A 22,138-nucleotide genomic window follows, 5' to 3' on the forward strand; every position below is an offset into this window, starting at 1 on the left:
TATTGAAAGCTTTTTATTTCGTCGCACGCTGTTGTCGTGGCATGCACTGTTGGCAAAGGAAAAAAAAATCCTTCTTAATGCAGCGTTCCCAGTTGGACGAAGCAGCTCGAGCTACAAAAATTTGTAGACATATGTACACATTTGTCCACATATATATATTTACATATGCATGTAAAAAAATTATGTCAGGCTAAACTAAATGGTTGATTAGGCCCCACACATTTTCACCTTACCATACCCGGCCCTCTTTGCAAAAGGTTTGAACACTCCTGGCCTAAACCTAGGTGTATACTCAAACTATGCACGCACATAAAGCCTGGAACAAAATGTGTAATTTAGAGGGTTCTTGTTTTGTTTTTTGTATTCCTTATATTTCATGTCATTATACTTGACACACTATTTTTACTACTCACTGAATCAGTTATAAGAACATTTAATTGATACAATCCAATCACATCCTAGAGAATTGAAAACACATTCAATCATGAGGTTGTTAAGACACATTTACTTCTGTAGCACTTAACCACAAACAAGTTGCGACATCCCCTGATCTAACCCTCCAACCGGGCAAGGAAAAACTTTCAGGGGTCATATTTTAACGAACCCCTCCTACAAAATTTATCCGACTGTCTTCAAACTTGGTGTGTTTCATCTTAAGATGTTTAAGATGCAAAGTAATCGAAAGTTTTTTATTTTGTAACACGCTGTTGCCATAGCAATGCATTGTTTGTCAAGTGCTGCTTTTTTTTTTTTATACACATGAAAACTCATGGAACTTTGCAAACACATCAGACTTGTCATGAACATGAATTTTCAGAGATTTATTGTGCAATTTGCAATAAATAGCGCCCTCTAGACCTTTTTATGAAGCATTTCCGATTGTATGATTATGCTAGACCTACAAAAAAGTATTATGTAGCCATTTGCCAAACCAAAGAGGAAGTCCGCTATTTTGATTTTATTTTGGGAATTATACATCATTTTTGGCCTCTTTCATTCAACTTTGCACAGACAAGGCATGGAAAAAACTAACATTTTAAATGGTCCTTGTTCCATGTAACAGTTGTCAAGTGCTGCTTTTTTTTTTTTTTATACACATGAAAACTCATGAAACTTTGCAAACACATCAGACTTGTCATGAACATGAATTTTCAGAGATTTATTGTGCAATTTGCAATAAATAGCGCCCTCTAGACATTTTTATGAAGCATTTCCGATTGTATGATTATGCTAGACCTACAAAAAAGTATTATGTAGCCATTTGCCAAACCAAAGAGGAAGTCCGCTATTTTGATTTTATTTTGGGAATTATACATAATTTTTGGCCTTCTTCATTAAACTTTGCACAGACAAGGCATGGAAAAAACTAACATTTTAAATGGTCCTTGTTCCATGTAACAGTACCCCAACGTGCCAGTACCCTGACGTGCAAGTAACCCAACGTTGTGCTCAATAGCGCCCTCTATGCATTTTTATGGAGCATTTCCAATTGTATGATTCAAGCGATACACAACTAAAGATGACTTGACCTAGATTTGTGAAAACTGGGAGGCATACCTATTAGCTTAAGACCTACAAAAAGTATTCTGTAGCCGTATGCTAAACCTAAAAGGAAGTCCGCCATTTTGAATTTATTTTGGGAATTGCGCACCATATTTTGCGTTTTGATTAAACTTTGCACACACAAGGCTTGTCAAAAACATTTTAGATGGTCCTTGTCCTATTTGACAGTACCCCAACGTGCCAGTACCCCGACGTGCAAGTACCCCAACGTGGCACGCCTTTGCTGTAGCGATGCATTGTTTGCAAAGAATTTTTTTTTTTTATATGATTCAGCTAGATGTGTGAATATTGGGAGGCATACCTATCAGCCGAATACCTCGACAAAGCATTCCATAGCAATGTGAACAAACACAAAAAGCATGGGAAAACATTTACAATTTAGACGGTTTCTTATGAAACAGTACCCTAACGTGCCAGTACCCCGACGTGCAAATACCCCAACGTGGCACGGGTTGCGAGGGCCCTTTATAGCTGCTCGCAGCTCTAGTTATTATTATTATTATTATTATTATTATTATTATTCTTCTTCTTTATTCTCCGCAAACAATCGCGATTTTGGGTACCTAAATATTCACGAAAACTCACCGAACTTTGCACACTCCTCAGGTCCGGCGAAAAATTTGATATTATGAAGTCGTTATAACAACGCGACTCTATAGCGCCGCCTAGCGTAGAAAAATAAAAACCAAGCCCGGCACGTTTGAGCTAGAGCAACGAAAATTGGCAGGCACGTGTAGCACCCCGAGACGCACAAAAAAGTCTATTGGGACCATGTAGCTAAAATGTACAGGAAGTGAGCTATGAATTTTTTAATGTCCAATTTTGGCCTATTTTGGCACATTCACTGTGGTCATGCTTTTTCCCCCTTTGCAAACATTTTTCATCCAATTGACTTCAAACTTGGCATTTATCATCTCAAGACCTGAGAGAACAACTGGGCAAAACATCTTGCCTTTTTGAAATACTATATGACGGGGGCGGGGCATCAAATATTGCCTTTAAAATTTCATTTGTCCAGAAAGAGCAAATGCTTAATAACTCCCATGTTCAAGCTCCAAAAAATCTCAAACTTCTCAGGCAACGTAATAGTCACGGCCTGAAAACATCTATATGATAAAATTCAGTTATACATATAGCGCCACCTAGTGGTTACAATAAATGTCATACTTTACGTTTTTAGCTACTGTGCTGAGCTTGTTGAAGGGATCCATTTGAAAATTGGTCAGAAAAGCCTTAAGATGTTGATCATGCCCCACACCGAATATTGTAACTTTTCGCCAAAGGGCGTGGCCGCTACGGTGACGCAAAGTCTGAAGATTTTTCGTGAAAATAAAAGCTGCATTAACTTGACCGAGATGATCCTATCTTCTCAAAATTTCACACATTTGATGAGAGTCCAGCCCTAAAGACATCTACTGACTTATATTTCATCTAACTGATAGCGCCACCTAGTGGCAATTTTTTTTCTTACGAATTTTCTTCTACGTTTTTCTCCAAACACGTTAACTGGACCTACCTCATATTTGCTCAGATGAGGGTTTCGGCCTTCATGATGTCACAACACGAAGTTTGTGAGTTTTCGCGAATTGCTGTGGGTGTGGCTAAGCGCTGTTCGCCAAGAAAATAACGCCAGTTTTGAGGGTCTAAACATGCACAGAAACTCATGAAACTTGGCACACACATCTGGCCTGGTAAAATGAGCAATATTTTATTGTTGATTGTGCTATTTTTACAAAAATGACTCAATAGCGCCCCCTAGAAGTTTTTAACGAAGCAGCCCCGGTTGTACGTTTAAGCAAGAACGACGAATATTTTTAGGTGTATGAGGGAGCCCAAGACCTACAAAAAAGTCTCTTGGACCCATATGCTAAAATGAACAGGAAGTGAGCTACGAATTTTTGAATGTCCCATTTTTGACAATTTTTGCACATTCACAGGGGGCAGACTTTTGCCCACTTCTCCTACACGTTTCATCTGACTGAGTTAAGACTTGACCTGGACCATGTCAAGTCCTGAGCCAACGACAGGGGGAAAAATCTTGACCTTTCGAAATACTATATGATGAAGGCGGGGCATCAAAATTTGTGTTTCGCACTGAAAAAGGATATGCTTAATAACTCCCCGGTACATGCTCCAAAAAATCCCAAACTTGACATGTATGTTTATCGTCAAGGCCTGAAGCTATCTCTATGACAACATTCAGTTATATATGCAGCGCCACCTAGCCCTTGAGGCATAAAAAAAAATACCCCACATACGGTATTTTGTACAAAAAATGTAAACTCATTCTAAGTGTGATAACTAAGTCATTTATGAATATTCTTTTAGTTTCCACCACTCAAAATGTTCACTGGCATCAGACTTATCCAAACATATATATATTTTTATTTATTTTTGATAGCCTCTGTGGACATTAAAAGCAATATCGTGAATGAAGGATATGCTTAATAACTCCACGGTACATGCTCCAAAAAAAATCCCACACTTGACATGTATGCTTATAATCAAGGCCTGAAGGTATCTCGATGACAACATTCAGTTATAAATACAGCGCCACCTAGCCCTTGAGGCTTATATAAAAAAAAAAACCCACATACGGTATTTTGTACAAAAAAATTTAAACTCATTCTAAGTGTGATGACTAAGTCATTTATGAATATTCTTTTAGTTTCCACCACTCAAATTGTTCACTGGCTTCACACCGATCCAAACGTATGTACGTTTCCATTTTGTTTTATTCATTTTTGATTGCCCCTTTGGACAATAAAAGTAACATTGTGCAATGAGTACAACGAGCGATGATGTATATATACACTTTTACAAAAAATATCAATCAGGGCAACTCATTGCCTAAAAATAAAAAAGGACGCTGATTTTTGCAGGTCTTAACAATCACCAAAACCCGTTGAGCTTGATACACACACTGGCAAAAAAATATTCTACATGTAAACGTTTATTATGCCATTTTCAAAGAAATTTTGCTTCCAATATGCCAGTACCCCAATGTGCCAGTACCCCAACGTGCAAGTACCCCAACGTGCAAGGACCCCAACGTGGCCCGGGGTGCGAGGGCCCTTTATAGCTGCTCGCAGCTCTAGTTATTATTCTTCTTCTTTTTCTTTGTTATTATTCTTTTCCGCAAACAACCACATTTTTGAGGCACTAAACATGAACGAAAACTCACCAAACTTTACACGCAGATCGGGCCTGGCGAAAAATTTGATATTTTAAAGTCGCCATACATGATAACAGAAAAATGGCTCTGTAGCGCCACCTACATAGGTTTAACGGATCCCTGTCCCGCTACGATTGTCCTATGGCTACGAAAATTGTGTGGCACCTGTAGCACATCCAGATGAACAAAAACCTCTTTGATCTGTGTACCCTAAAATAGACAGGAAGTGAGATATGAGTATTTGAATGTCCAATTTTGGCCCATTTTTGCACATTTACAGGGGTCATACTTTTGCCCGCTTCTCCTACACGGTTAACCCGATTGACTTCAAACTTGGGCTGTACCATCTCAACACCTGGGACAACATCATGGTAAAAAATGTAAAGTTTTTGACATACTATATGACGGTGGCGGGGCATCAAATTTACAGTTTCAAAATTCTTACTTAACAAACCATTGCCGGTGGTACGTTTCATTGAGAGCCACGAAAATTGGTACACATATGTAACAGACTATGATCTACAAAAAAGCCTGTTGGTGCCATATGCTAAACCTAACAGGAAGTCCGCCAGAGGCGAGGCATCAAATTTTGTGTTTCAAAATTCTTATTTAATGAAGCATTCCCGGCTGTACATTTCACCTAGAGTTACCAAAATTTGAAGACATATGTAACAGCCCTCAAGGTACAAAAAACTCTTTTTGAACCATATGCTAAACCGAACAGGAAGTCCGCCATTTTGATTTACTTTGGAACGTGTTGCCATTTTTTGGCCCATTTCATAGGGGTCTTATTTTAACGAACTCCTCCTACAGAGTTTATCCGATCATCTCCAAACTTGGTGTCATTCATCTTAAAATATTGAAGATGAAAAGTTATTGAAAGCTTTTTATTTCGTGGCACGCTGTTGCCGTGGCATGCACTTTTTGCTAAGGAAAAAATTCCCTCTTAATGAAGCATTCCCAGTTGTACGAAGCAGCTAGAGCTACGAAAATTTGGAGACAAATGTAACAGCCCACGATGTACAAAAAAGTCTCTTGGTGCCATGTGCTAAATCCAACAGGAAGTCCCGTAGGGGCCGGTCATCACATTTTGAGGTAAAAAACTCCTCTTTAACGAAGCATTCCCGGTTGTACGTTTCACCTAGCGCTATGATAATTTAGAGGCATACATAAGAGCCCACGATGTACAAAAAAGTCTCTTGGAACCATCTGCTAAACCAAACAGGAAGTCCACCATTTTGATTTACATTGGGATTTGTAGCCATTTTTTGTGGCCTTTTTTAGGGGTCATATTTTAACGAACTCCTCCTTCAAAATGTATCCAACTGTCTTCAAACTTGGTGTGCTTCATCTTAAGATGTTTAAGATACAAAGTTATCGAAAGTTATTTATTTTGTCGCACGCCGTTTCATGGCGATGCATTGTTTGCCAAGTAAAATGCTGCTTTTATTTTTTGGTCTAAACATGTGCAAAAACTCATGAAACTTTACACACACATCAGGCTTGTCATAAGCATGAATATTTTACAGATTTCTTATTAAATTTGCAATAAATGCTCTAGACATTTTTATGAAGTCTTTCCGATTATATGATTCAGCTAGATGTGTGAATATTGGCAGGCATGCCTAATATATTCAAAAAGTATTCTATATAGCCATGATGTTTAAGATGCAAAGTTATCGAAAGTTTTTAATTTTGTCGCACGCTGTTGCCATAGCGATGCATTGTTTGCCAAGTAAAATGCTGCATTTTTGAGAGTCTAAACATTGGTGTTGCATGTAAAAACGTATGTCAGGCTAAACTAAATGGTTGATTAGGCCCCACACATTTTCACCTTACCATACCTGGCCCTCTTTGCAAAAGGTTAGAACACTTCTGGCCTAAACCTAGGTGAATACTCAAACTATGCACGCACATAAAGCCTGGAACAAAACGTGTAATTTAGAGGGTTCTTGTTTTGTTTTTTGTATTCCTTATATTTCATGTCATTATACTTGACCAACTATTTTTACTACTCACTGAATAATTTATCAGAACATTTAATTGATACAACCCAATCACATCCGAGAGAATTGAAAACAAATTCTATCATGAAGTTGTTAAGACACATTTACTTCTGTAGCACTTAACCACAAACAAGTTGCGACATCCCCTGATCTAACCCTCCAACCGGGCAAGGAAAAACTCAAAAACCCCATTTAGGGAAAATGTGAGAAACCTTGAGAAGGGACCACAGAGGGAGGGAATCCCCCTTCCAGGATGACCAGGTTGCAATAGATGACGCATGGCAAGATTTCACAAATACTGTAGTATGGTGCTGTAAAATGTTAGCTCTAAAGGCAAGACAGTCATTGTATTGAGATGAAGCGCCACAAGTAGACACAAAAGTGCTTCTTCCCCAGGAACTGGCCTGGTCAGCCATTGCAGATTTCTCCATAGCAAAGCCTCTGGGGATGTGGCTCTCCTCCTCCTCAGATCTTGTCGCGGTCAGTCAATGCAGAATCCATACAGCAAAAGTATCACATTCTTTCATCACCACCTAGCCCCGCCTCCAAGTTGGAGGTGGAGCGGGCAAGAGAGAGAGGACAAGCAGCAGTCAAACAGGCCAATGTATGATATTCACAAATGCAACTGTGGACTGTGTAACAATGAAAGTTGTCATTATCAGCAAAATACAAACATTCTTGTTTTCGTCAAGAGTCTTGGTGCAGCAGTTTTTACTGCTGCAGCAAGACATACATAAACATACATAAACACACATGAACAAGTTTTTTTGGGGAAAAAAAGGTGCTTACATTATACAATTCAGAGATGCGTGGAGAGAAGCAAAAGAAAACGAAGCACGTCAGTCACGTTCGGCGGTAAATCTTGGTGCGTTCATTGACTACTCACACAGTTGGATATTTCAAACATACATAGAAAAACTCATTCAATGTATCAAACAAAAATAAATACTACGTGAGCACTGTAGAGGGTACTTGGAATAATTTATTGTGATATCATAATGACATGGAGCTGGGAGCAGGCGAGTGATCAGATGCGATGGAAATGTGCGTGACATCAGAGCAGGTTTCCCCTCTCTTCTGCGGTTTGCAAGTTGAAGACGTAAACAGAAAGCAAAAGAAACAAGAAGTAAACAATGACCGAACACACAGTTAAACAAGCCGTGCCTTGGCGTCATCTTCCCAAGATGAAACAGATTCGACAAGATGGTGATCTTCCCCGTCGTTTTTCTGGTGGTATCTCGTGAAGTAGATGAAGAGGGTTGTGCAAGGCAAGTACGCAAAAACAGTCAACACAACAATCCTGTTGAAATAAGCTAGTGGAGCAACATGTGGAAAGCTGCACAAGCTGCCGACGTACCATTAGCAGTTTATCCGCTACTAAGTAGCCGTGCAATCATATCATCTTTTGATCACCTCAATCCGTCTGAATTGCGAATGATTGCTGGTCTGCATCAACTTGTTTGAACCAGTCTATGGCACAACAAAAGGTTGGGGTTGGGTCTTTAAGCCATGCAAACTATTATTGTTGTATGAGAAATGCCTCCCACACCGCGAAGAAAAATACAATAAAATTTGGGCCACCATCACACTTTTAAGCTTAGGGCACCCAAAGGGGCACTGCGTACGCAAACAGTGATTTTCCGGTGGTAATATTCTTGACATTATTTTAAAAGTAAGAGGTTTCCAATAATTTGTTCTGGAACTACACATTTATCAATTGCCACTTTTGTCAACGCAAGTGTGTAAAAATATGTTAGTTTTCTGGATTGTTATAAGTGCGTATATGTAAAAGAACACACAAGCCCTTCATGATCACTGAAATATGTCGGTAAAACTTTTGATCGCACATTATAATATATAGTTTTAACATACACATGATCAATTAGGGTACCTTTTTCTGTTGTGGATTCTGCAACAAACTGAGAATACCCTCGGTCTGTTACAAATTTGCAGATTCTGGATGATTTCAGAAGGTCATCATTGAAATCTCCCATAACAGCTATTGTGTTACTTTGAGGATCTAACCAATCAAGTAACTTTCCTAGATTTTCTGTAAATAAAGACATGGGATATGATGGTGGTCGATAAATTACTGCTACTAATATATTGTAAGTTATACATTTACAAGCCCAACATTCCAAGTTGAAATTTGGTAGTTTGAGAATGTCATATTTCATACTTTGTGAAACATACATGCCAACACCACCACGTTGTTGGTGTTGCAAGGCAACCAAAGCAGGGTGGTTGCCATTGTATGCTAAAGCACGTGGTGCACTATGAAAATTGTAACCATTAAGTTTGATTGCTTCCATTGAAAAAACAGCCGGTAGCCAGGTTTCTGTAACAGCAATACAATTAAGCTGCATATGCTGTGTGCACAATGCCAAATCTGCAACATGACAAGTCAAATTTTGTACATTCATCATGAATAATGAAAAAGCTTGTGTGTTGAATTTGGGTTTGGTTGTACATTCTATTGGGAATTTGGGCATGTTCTGAATTGCATCTTTAATGTGATCTTTACAATACAGAGCCTTATCTTCAAAATCTTGAATAACTAACCCTGCCAAACTGGTAACACGACTTAAGGCCACATACGCCTGTCCTGCGGAAAATATTTTTTTGAGAGACACTACTACATTGTCAACTGTAATTCCTTGTACTTTATGTATTGTACTCGCCCACGCAAGTTTAAGTGGAAATTGTCTGCGCAACCCTCCTTGTTTTGTGACTCTTTCTTCTTCTGGCATTATCACAGTGGCACCCATTGAAACAAACGAATTTGAACCTGCAGATAGTTTCCTACTCTGAGCGCCTATTTGATCATCGTCAAATTTCACATACACTTTTTGAGGAAATGTATTATTCTGGTAAGTAACAATATGTGTTACCGTACCACATACACCATTTACCAGACCATCCATAACATCCACATTCTTACACAACATAACCCGTGCATCTTTTCCCAACAACAATTTTTCTGCCAAACATGCATCATGAGTTTTTGTGTGGTGTCCACTTTTTAACTCTACTTTTCCTGTTTTCTTATTAGTCATAAAATCCTGAGCATCTATCTCGATATATTCAGGACATGTCTTAAATAGCTGCTGAATGTTGTGTTCATTTACTTGTTTATTTGTAGGAAATATGTGCAATGCTGAGCTAACTTCACCAGTTTCACAGCGTTTTAGAATTTCTATATCAGTTTGTAACATTGGAGTGCCTTTAGAACGAGTTCGTATTCTATTCAGCAACTCTGCAAAGACATGGTCTTTTTGCCTAACTATATCTTTCAATTCGACAACTCTAAATCGATCAGACCACAAATTAAAACCAACATCATCTACATACAGGGGTTTCCCTTTTACTGGAGGCAACTGGAAAAAATCTCCCACAGCAATTACACTTACTTTACCAAAGGGGTGAACGTCACCAGTTTGTTTAATTTGCCTTAATCTACCATGAATATATGATAACATTTTATGATCAACCATAGATATTTCATCTATTATGAGAATTTGCAAATCACTATATTTGGCGCGCAAAGAATTAAGCTTTTCTTCACCTAATGGTGTGTAAGGTAAGCGACAATCTTTGCCTATGCTAAATGTATGATGGATAGTTGATGCATGTAAATTGTATGCAGCAATCCCTGTTGGAGCAGTTATCAAAACACAAACACTGTCAGGATGGCAACAGATTGTTGACAACAATCTAGTTGCTTCATACTGAATAGCTTTTATTAAATGGCTTTTTCCTGTGCCGGCACCACCTGTAATAAATACATGGAATGGATCAGGATTTTTCCCTGCTACCTTTTCTAAACACCATCGTCGCATTTGATAGAAAACAGACAACTGTGTGTCATTGAGAGATCTAATTAAAGCCAAGCCGTCACCTCTGCTCATTATATTATTTCTCTTTTCCAAATGTGCTATTTTTTGGTTACTTACACCTAAATCAGGAATATTTTCTACATGTTCGTCGACGATCTGGTCTTTGTTTTTCCGTTCCTCCTCACATTGTAATCGCTCTAGTTCTTGCTCGGGGAACAGCTCACACCAAGCATTTTCTAAAATGCCATCAGAATCAATCATATTCTGGATGGCTTCCAATTCATTTGCTTCTTTTTCAAATTTACTTCTGTTCAAATCGACAACCGACTTCACTGAACGTTTTGAACCATCACTAAATCTCACATGACCATTTTTGTAAAACTGTTCAAATAATTCGCAGTTGGGAGGTTTTAGCTGTGTATCTACCCGATATGGCAAAAACAACTGCATCCTACTTTGGTAAAACAATTCTGAATTTGTACTTTCAGAAAAACGCATGTATCGAACTACTGCAGGTTTTGTGCGTGTTCTTTTTGCGATGAAACCGCAATCATTATTCAGTGTAATCCGATTTTGGCATTTCTCATTTTTACTCAAAACACGGTATTCTGATGCAAATGTGGCCATACACATATCGTTAAAAGTGGTATCATTTGGTCTATTTTTATACCGTTCTACTGTACTGGTCATCCACATGTCTTCTGTGGTAAGATTACGTGAAGCCGCCTTTTGCCTTAACACATTTAAAGGCAAACTCATTTTTACTTGATTGTCCCCTGTTGGTATAAATACTACTTTCCTTGAGCATTCCTTCAGATGCATATTTGTTAACCGATAAACTGCCTCTTGAGCCCCCACCTCTCTATTGTGCAAATAAACACTACCAAGATTTTTTAATGCATCTTTGGCAGAAACATTTCCATCTTTTGTAGCTTCTCTTTGAGCATTCCTTAACAATAGTCCCATTTCCCTTTCTGCCTTTGAAATATAAGAAATTATGTACACTATACATGCATATGCATCAATAACATACTGTATGTCCATGTTAGCATTCCAACATTTTAGTAGTGACTTGTTATACTGATTTACCCAAACCGTATTAACGTCCCTTTTCAAAACAACTTGTGTATTGCGACTAAAGCGTTGATATGCATCCTCAAACATTTCTTGATTTATGCCGAGGCTTTCAAACAAATGTTCCACAGAGTCATAGGTAGAATTTTTATCTGAAAGAGCAGTTTTTACTGCTGTCATAATTTCTGCTGCTTTGGTAGATTCTTGCTGATCTTCATTTTTACATGCACATTTTGCTAAAGCATCTTTATCTACCTTACATTCACATTGTTTTTTGGAATTTTCATCTGTTTTCCGCCGGGAAATAAATGTCCTACTTGATGCTGGCCTGGGATAATTGAAACGACAACTTGTGTTTTTCTTTTTACATGATTTGGTATGTTGCTTTGAATGCTCCTGTACAGATGTGACTATGTCTAATAAAGCCTTATCTTCTGAGGGCAATTCACATGTTACATATTTATCTATAAATTCACATACTTCATCATCTGTATTTTTGTCAATCTGTGGAGCATTGAAAATCCAAAAAAAGCAGTGGGTATGAGGTGAACCACGCTGTTGAAATTCCACCCTATGAAAGTAATCCAGGACTTTACCAATTGGATCTGAATCTGACATAATCACCTCTCGCAAAAAGATATGCCACCGAAAATCAAAATATCTTGCTGCAGCAACAGGATTGTGACGCAACAGTTCACATTTGTCTGCCCATTCCAAGTCTTCTACTGTCTGTGTTCGACCTTGGGTTTTCAAAATACTGTAGAGAAGAGTTTGCCATCGCAGATCAGCCGAAGAAAATGAGCAAAACCAGGTAGGAACACCAAGCTGACGGACACAAGCTACCAGGTCTCGTTGAACTCCCTGCCAAAAAGCTGGGGTTCCTCTTATAGGTTTAAGGAAACGATAACCTTCATCAAACTTCAATAAATCCCTCAATGAATCTTCATTTTTTAACATATCTTCACTCAGCTTTTTAAATGTTTGACCTTTGTTTCCTTTGCGCAATGCAATGGATACACTCGAAATAACCTGTTCAATCTCAGACATGTACTGAGCAAAAAATATATATTCAACATTTTGTGCAAACCTCCCATCAGCATGTAAAATTCTGTTGTTGAAGTAACGCGCCAAAGTTAGTCGATATTGCCTGCTATCGTGGTATGTATTTTGTCCCTGTGGAAATAAGACTGGGAAGCATTTGGCTTCATTTGTATGATCAGAAAGCAATTTCACAGGATTGTTCCCTTCTGCTGGTGCCAAATTTAATACATCATCAAAGTATTGATCAAGCGCTTCCTGACCAATATCAACAGGCATCAGACAGGTGTCTTGAAACATACAATGTTGTTGTCTATCATGCAAAAGCTCGTCTTCAACATTTGAGTTTTCACCACTTTCAGCATTATTGACATTTTCTACAACTTCACCTTGTTGTCTACAAAACTCATTTATCCAAGCTTCGTTAAAATCAACATCTTTATAATGCACATTTGTTTGTTTTAAAATTTGTAATGCTTGTCTGATGCGCATTGTATCAACAAATTGGTATTCATAATAACCTTTATATGTTAATTTACGCTTCAGTTTTACTGGCAATAAAGATCCTTCCATATTAGAAAGAGGCAGCAAATTGTTTGTTTGCACAATATTGGCTGGAACACATGTCACTGGTCCATGTACTCCATTTTGCCCACCTTTAGGTAACGCTAGCATTTTCATAAACGGTATATGTAAGGCGATCAAATGTTGTTCCAAGCTGTTTAAACATGACAATTCAGGTGGAATTGGTTGGACTGCCAATTTGTTAATTACGCATTCCGGAGGTATTTCACCTTGAAGAATCTTACTATTGCATGTGAAGCAAATCCACAGCTGGCCTCGAGCTGACTGTAATGCCATACATGGTATTAGACAGTCCGTACTACATTTGTGCAAATATTCTTCTGTTACACATTTCTCAGCTATTAAAGCTATTTTTTCATTCTTCTTATAATTATCTATTTTATATAGTAAAACCTGGCGTCTAAACAACAATCTATGGCAGACGCTACAGACAAATTCAGGCCCGTTTTTTACTTTATCTAAAAAATTTTCCATTATGAAATCTATCTGTGTTGACTTTTCTTTAATTTTTTGGATCCTTAATTTGGTAGCTGCTTTAACTTTTTTCTTGTGATCAGGATTGCTATCATACTTACTTTTACTTCGAACTTTTACATTTTGCCTGTGCACTACATTATACCGATATTTGTTTATGCTCATTTCTTTCACGTTTTTCCTGTGTTGATCATTTTGCAAATATTTTTTTGTACTCATTTCTTTTACTTTTTCTCTATGGAATTCATTTTGCAAATATTTTTTTGTACTCATTTCTTTTACTTTTTCTCTATGGAATTCACTTTGCCTATATTTCTTTGTACTCCTTTCTTTTACTTTTTCTCTATGGAATTCATTTTGCCTATATTTCTTTGTACTCCTTTCTTTTACTTTTTCTCTATGGAATTCACTTTGCCTATATTTCTTTGTACTCCTTTCTTTTACTTTTTCTCTATGCAATTCCTCTTCCCTATATTTCTTTGTACTCCTTTCTTTTACTTTTTCTCTATGCAATTCGTTTTGCCGATATTTCTTTGCACTCCTTTCTTTAATTTTTTCTCTATACAGTTCATTTTGCTGATATTTCTTTGCACTCCTTTCTTTCACTTTTTCTCTATGCAATTTGTTTTGATGATATTTCTTTACACTTATTTCTTTTACTTTTTCTCTGTGCACTGTGTTTTGCTGATACTTGATTATACTTTTATCCCTAAGTTTCTCCCGATGTATTGCATTTTGGCGATATTTCTCAACACACATTTGCTTTAGTTTATTTCTGTGTAAAACATTTTTTTGATATTTACTTGTCTTGAGAGATCTATATTTAAGTATTAAATACTTAGAAATACACCTATTACTGTTTGCACATTTTGGTTGAGCTGAAACATCATCAATATTCACTACTTCTTTCTTAATAGTTAACGTTTTAGATGAATTCAAATTGTCAGTACGGTTTGCACCTTTAATACTTACTGGTATACATGAAGCCTGAACCATATTTTGACTTCGAAAATTGTACGCTTTGGAGTTGGCAAGATTGGCTTTACATAAACCATAACACCTTTGCAGTTCTGGATTATGCACACAAATAACAGTTTCATAATGATTACCATTGCTGTTTTCTAGGTAAATTCCCTCTTTTGATTTTGAACTATATTCTAACCACTTGCCATCATAATATGTAAATATATTTACCCCCAAACAATCTGCTGTTGCTTGAATCTCCACTTCAGTAGCCCAACTGCCAACATATCGCATTTTTGATTTTTTTATATACTCACCCATTGAAGAGTACTCACTTCTTAAAAATGTTTCATACACAATTGCATTCAATTCCATTTGTTTTACAACAGCTAGTCTGATTTTTCTGTGGTTCTTTTGTGAACCACACACAGCTTGAGATACTGCTCGAAAAAAACAGTTCCCATCACCTATTATTTTCTCTTTCTGGCATGGAGGCCCTAATAAACCATCACTTGCAAACTCTTGTGCAACACATTTCTCTAAATCCCATTTAAATCGTGTACATAAAGTTTGGGCGACTTGTTTACCAATAGGCTTAAACTGGATCTTTTTATAAGTCACATTGCCCATTATCTGAACATCTTCATTTAGTGCAGTGGAATCACAACTTTTCAATGTCCTTGAAACTTTGCTTCTCAATGACATCTTACTTCGCTGTGAAACAGTACAATCCTGTGTAGTCATTTCAAAACACTTTACAGAGGGTTTAGCCTGTTGACCCACTGACCATTGACCCATTACTTGCAGTGTGTCTCTCTGATGAAAACCATTCAAGCTTCTGTCATCAAAACGCTCTAAAGCATAACTTGGAGCTCCAAATGACACTGGTTGGGAATTTATTTTGTCCACCTCTGTGTATGTATGGCGCTCAAATGTAGTGCTCTTATCAGGCAACCCTACATTACATGTAACTTCAGCCAGGGAATCTAATACAATCATTCCAACACCCTTTACAGAGTGTTCATATGAACTTGTCTGTGTCCGCACAACGTGAAAACCTGAAAACTCAAAAAACGTTGGCCCTGTACATGTCTTTTTTGTCAAATTACATACATGATCGTAAACATCTTGAAGACAATTAAAGTAAACTATAACAGTTTTACCATCACCATCTGGCATTCCACGAGCACTGCGAGCATGGGAATCAAACACTGCATACTGTCCATTTTGGCTAATGATTGCACATGTATAACAACCCATGGTTAGCAAACATGAATCAACTTGATCATGTATCTTTTGCAATCCTTTTAAAATAGTAACATCTTGACCTTCCACAATATTAGTTTTATTGACCATCGGTAAAAATCCAGACACCACATCTATTTCCTTAAGCGCAAACCGGTTTCCTTCAAAAGCCAGCTGCTTTGGCAAGTCTGGCACCATTAAATAGTTATGTGAGCTACTGAACTTGCCACTATTCTGCAATAATGTATACAAACGATCACCTAAAACAACAACTTTGTCTAAATCTTCTGAACACCATGAAAACGCACTCCTAACTGTGTGATTTGCTAGACCCACATACGCAATAGCCATACACTGCTTACCTGGATGGTTCAACCGAATGTCTCCCTGATGAAAAGACCCATTCACACTTTTGCGTTGACACTCTAGAGCATCACTTGAAGCCCCGAATGACATTGGATGAACATTAATACTGGAGCCGTCAGTGTGTGCATAACTGTCATATGTTGTATCCCTATCAGTCAAGAGTGAATCACATGTAACATCATTCTCTAAAACATAACACATAGATGTATTTGCATCACCAATGGTCTTACTTTGTATACTCTTGGGACTGATCTTGGCTGCATGCTGCATGCGAGAAGTCCTCTCCCTCGGCAACTATAGGTATATGACAAAACATTATCTTTAACACATGATTCATTTATTAATTTAACATTACACAACATCACCAAACATGCATAGGATAAAGGTTGCAGAAAATTGTTAGATATCTTATCTATGTTTTTACTACTTCAACATTCGCCCAGATGAATGGCAAAATCATCAACAACAAACTACATCACTACATAGAAAACAATGTACTTTTATGGAACTTGTCATTTTAATGCAGAACACGAACCTCCTGCACAGCCTCTTTCACACCACTGGAACAACACAAACCTGCATCCACCAACGGTCTTTGTGTTACCTATTAAACAAAAAAACACAACAAAAGTAATCCATACTTGCTATGTGAATTATACAACAGCAACAAGGGTAGACGATGAATTGATGTTGCATGCTCCATGCATCCAACAAACAACTATGTATGTTTTCATGGTTATACCATTACTTATGCAACATTACAAAAATTCACTTCAATCATCCTCATTAGTTTATTTGATTTATACGTAAATTAACAATATTGTTAAAGCTTAAACAATGTGCTTTATCAATAACATAAATAACAACCACCATGCATCACTAATAGGCACTTATCATAATTTTCTTTCTGTTTTAAAATTGTAAAGTAAGAAACTAACCTCTTGCTGCACAACCTCTTCCACAACACAGGAAGAACAAAGACTGGCATCCACCACCATCCTATCTCTTGCCTGCAAAACATCAACTACAAATAAACTTATATCATTTATATAACAATTGTCACCCATTGCTACAAAACATGTTCTCTTTTTTTAAGGTGACATTCTAAAGCAGGCCACGAACCTCCTCCTGCACAACCTTTTCCACACCACTGGAACAAGACAAACTTGCATCCACCAATGGCCTCTGTGTTGCCTATTAAACACAATAACAAAAGTAATACATACTTAGAATGTATACAACAGCAAAAAGCTTATACAATGACATGATGTTGCATGCTCCACTGAGCCAACAAACTACTGTGTATGTTTTTTTATTGTTTTACTATTACTTGCACATTTAAAAGTACACTTAACTCCTCCTCACTAGTCTGCTGGATTATACATAAATTACCATTATTGTTAATGCTTGAACAATATGCTAGATCAATAACATAAATAACAACAATCATACATCACTAATAGGCACTTATAATTTTCTTTCTTTTTTAAAATTGTAAGTAAGAAACAAACCTCTTCCTGCACAACCTCTTCCACAACACTGGAAGAACAAATACTGGCATCCACCACCATCCTTTGTCTTGCCTGCAAAACAACAACTACCAATGACCTTATATCATTTATATAACAATTGTCACTCATTGCTACAAAACATGTTCTCTTTTTTTAAGGTGACATTCTAAAGCAGGCCACGAACCTCCTCCTGCACAACCTTTTCCACACCACTGGAACAAGACAAACTTGCATCCACCAACGGCCTTGGTGTTGCCTATTAAACACAATAACAAAAGTAATACATACTTACAATGTACAATGTTGCCTGCAAAACAACTAAAAATTTACTAATTTATATTACAATAACTATTGTCGCTCATTACTATAAAACATTTTATTCTCCCCTTCTCAAACTGAATAACAGCAATTATAAACTAGTCTAATATTTACATTACTCCCCAATAAAACAAAGAAAGAAACACAAACCTGTGACTTTGTCCTTTTGAAAACAACTCTCTGTCCATATCTCACATTTGATTTCTAATGACAGACAAAAAATATATATATTTATATATTCCACACATGCAGATTACAGCTTCTTTGGACCACTATACACAATTTAAATGTTATCAATCAAGAAGAATGTGTCACGTAAATGACTGGACTCACTTAATGACAACACCTGAACCATGACATTTACATGAAAATTACCTTTTTGTCTCTTGGAGCAGCCTTCACAGGGCTGGACAGATCTGATGGTTTTATCTTATCCATCGCACCCAACATTTCACTGCTGAACCAAACTGGGGTTAGAGGAATGAAACATTCCTTTAGCACAACCTGTGAAATACACATTTTGAAAATATGTGACTGAATGCATCTTGTCTATAACAAATACAGTATATAATTATTCTAAACAAACTAACGTTATGCTGAATTTTCCTCTTTTTGGGAACCCCGTCAGAGGATTGTTCAAGTCCTGCTTGCCTCCTCTGCAATGACAGACATCATCATTTTTATTTATCAACCTATACTGACCTTTACTTTGCTCAACGTTGGAGAATCTAATGTAAAACAAATATATCACAACACTAAAAACTACAACAACCAAGCTATTACTATTATGCAACCATTACCTTCCTGCCTGGTCCAACAACAGTCCACTCAAACGGGTTCAATCGACGAAGAACCAAAGTCTCACCCTTCACCACAATTTTTGGAATAGTTTTAACTGCTGGTGGCCTTGACGCTACTTGTACCTCCAACTTAGGTGTTTGGAGGTCAAGTTGCTGATAATACAAAAATACATAAAAAAAACACATGCATAATCATATTTATGTTACTTATATATCACCGATATTTGTCTAAATCATGATTCACAAACAGCATTACATAAAATACATGTCAAAATACATACAGGACTGTCTCAGAAAGTTATAATGTTGTGGTAAATTCCATTATTTTCTGAAATGCAATTAAATAAGCAAAATGCTTCTGGATTCATTACTAATCGACTGAAATATTGCAAGCCTTTTATTGTTTTATTATTGCTGATTATGGCATTTTCTGCCAAATATCTTAACTCTAAATATTCGAATATTTCCTCAGACCAAGTACAAAAATATGTCATAATCAGCAATATTAAAACAATAAAAGCCTTGCAATATTTCTGTTGATTAGTAATGAATCCAGAATGTATGGCATTTTTGTTTATTTAATTGCATTACAGAAAATTATGGACTTTACCACAATATTCTAATTTTCTGAGACAGTCCTGTATATACTGCATTCAGAAATATTTACATATTTCCATACAACTACACAACAATTTAAGCACATTACAAACATAATGCAAAACTACAATGAAACAAATAACAGTATGAAATGGCTAACCTGATGAACACCATCACACATCAACTGCACAAGGATACTCATCCCATGATCATCACTCAAGTGCACCTGCAAAAAAAGTAACACTTTTATATCAGTACTAACCTAACTATTTTATTCCAGTACTACCATACAAATCTAATCAATGTGCATATCCAATGATTCTGAATTATTACACCATAATGGAACTTACACCATCTTTACTCCACAGCTTCAAGTTCTTCAAAGGGAAGAACGCTGCAATAGACATGTACTTGACCCCTTAAAAAGACATTGGGAGAGAACATCCTTCATTATGAGTTTCTACTACAGTCAGCAATAATTTTATCCAATTCTGGATATCTACGTTTATTGCCTATTAAAGTCTTTTTACATTCATAGTTTATATTCTGTAGGATGCACAGTTTACAGTGTAACAAAAAGGCACACCATATGATATAACATGTAAAACCTAACTGAATGTCATTATCTAGTAACTCACCCATACGTGCTGACACACGATGAAACTCCTGACGCAAGTAATCCTGCTGAGTCACATCCACGGTTAGACGTGGAGGAAAGTCCAAGACAAACACCTATTCAAAACAAGCAGTGTTTATAACTAATGTTTGTACTATTTTACCCATGAAAATAATTCTACATCACACTACAATCGTGTATACATCCTCATAATAGTATTGCAAATCTATTAATAAACATGATATACATGTACCTTATTAGGCCACCGACCACAGACAATACCAAGGAGTCTGCAGAAATCTGCTCCTGCCTCGTCAGGGGTGCGGCTGGATGTCAGGTTATTGCTAGGAGCCAAAAGACAAACCACGTCTGGTGTTCTAGGCACAACAGCATGCTGCACCTCAGTAGTCAACTCAGTTGCACAAGCTCCGGGTGTCGACATGACACCAAAGGAAAAAGAACCCTTTGGCATCTCCACAAAACCATCTGCGATGCTCCGTAGGTGCGAGTCTCCAATGAGCAAGACAAACTACATGACATAATGTACAGTATTTCATTTAGCACAATCACCATTTATTGTACTTTTTTCTTAAATGTAGAAACCATTTATACCTTCTTGTTTGGACACTCAGAGGGTATGACCAACTTGTGGCTTCGACCAGTAACGCAAGAAATTGGCCATTCTTGCACTTTGTGACGACCACCTGTACCCCCACCTATTATTAGCACATACAGAAATAATCATTATTGAATTACATTTCATGACAACAAATGTAATAAAACACTGTTTACATTTTTCTCCACAATAATTCATCAAACATCTTCGTGCTTAAAATATTAAACACAAATAGTAGCTACTTACGTGTGCAAGTTGCATGAAATGACTGCTGAACATCACCAAGTTGAAGACGTTCAGTCATCCTCTTTGTGGCTGCCTGCGAACGATGATAGCCTTTCCCCCGAGGCATCTGAGAAGCTAAGTATCTACACTCCAATTATATAATAAATATTGAATATACAATTACCTGTTACTACAAAATAAATAAATTAACTAGAAGATACTCCAACAGCTGAAATAACGTTTGTGGAAATCTTGCTGTCTGTGCTCTCTGAATCTGCTGACGCAAAACCAGTGAAGAACAACAAGAGGAAGTCTCTTTCAGTGACGGTGGTTTAAATGTAGCCGCCCTTGAAAGAGTCAGACTTTTGACCAATAAGAACAGAAGGGGCGGGCAAAATATGACACTTCTATGAAATTTAAACATCAACACTGTTACACAATGACATTTAAACATCAACACTTTTATACAACTACTTTTATGTTTTGTAAGCTATGTGCATTCTGTTTGTTTCCTATTGCCTTTGCTAATGATTACAATTACTTATAACTAAGTTGGCTGGACTGATAACATCATGGTATATAGCTTAAATACAATCGACATCAGTTATAGACAGATTTTTGCTATTTGTAGAACAGCCCTAAATAGCAAGGCTCAACTGTAAATACATTTTTCCTAAGAATAACTCACATGCAAATGGAACATGGCAACACTGCCTATATGAGTTCCGAACGTGTTATATCTACCTGTCTTTCATATATATATTATTTCTAGAATGTACTGTGTGACACAATTAATGAAGTTATTGGACATTAATTCACACCATATTGTGTTTGTGTTACCAATAGCTGAATGAGTGTCATATTCAGCACATTTATGTTTGTCTGTCTTTTTTTCCCCAACAATCCATAACTTTAGCTTGTGTGTAAAATAATGACATGTTTATCCATTCCGTGTTCTAATTGATTGGTCATCTAAAAACTACTTTTGAAATGACACATTTCTTTGTTTTGATTTTGGCCATCTGATTAATTGGTAAGACATTACTCATATTATTATTATTTTTTGTACCTTACAATATTATCTCTTGTGCCACATTAAACCCCTTTGCGGGCCTGAGCCAAACCACGGT

The 22,138-nt window shown here is 37.0% G+C and overlaps 2 protein-coding genes across 14 annotated transcripts in view; one reads left to right on the forward strand and one right to left on the reverse strand.

Annotated features, from left to right (window-relative positions):
• The window catches only part of LOC144002689 (uncharacterized), a 119,543-nt gene that overhangs the window by 17,122 nt on the left and 80,283 nt on the right, over nt 1–22,138 (forward strand). The window lies entirely within an intron of this gene.
• Nucleotides 6,830–22,092, reverse strand: LOC144002691 (uncharacterized). The gene is made up of 18 exons (XM_077498129.1): nt 22,083–22,092; nt 21,030–21,282; nt 20,780–20,883; nt 20,421–20,696; nt 20,190–20,283; nt 19,902–19,969; nt 19,712–19,777; nt 18,955–19,107; nt 18,745–18,810; nt 18,530–18,658; nt 18,305–18,358; nt 18,021–18,092; nt 17,837–17,908; nt 17,448–17,519; nt 17,264–17,335; nt 16,861–16,929; nt 16,556–16,619; nt 6,830–7,287 (listed from the first exon to the last, which is right to left on the reverse strand). Exons 2-18 carry the CDS (start codon nt 21,133–21,135, stop codon nt 7,271–7,273), a joined length of 1,554 nt encoding a protein of 517 aa, XP_077354255.1. The 5' UTR covers nt 21,136–21,282; nt 22,083–22,092; the 3' UTR covers nt 6,830–7,270.

The sequence above is a fragment of the Festucalex cinctus genome, chromosome 15, assembly GCF_051991245.1.
Source record: "Festucalex cinctus isolate MCC-2025b chromosome 15, RoL_Fcin_1.0, whole genome shotgun sequence".
NCBI classification, from domain to species: domain Eukaryota; kingdom Metazoa; phylum Chordata; class Actinopteri; order Syngnathiformes; family Syngnathidae; genus Festucalex; species Festucalex cinctus.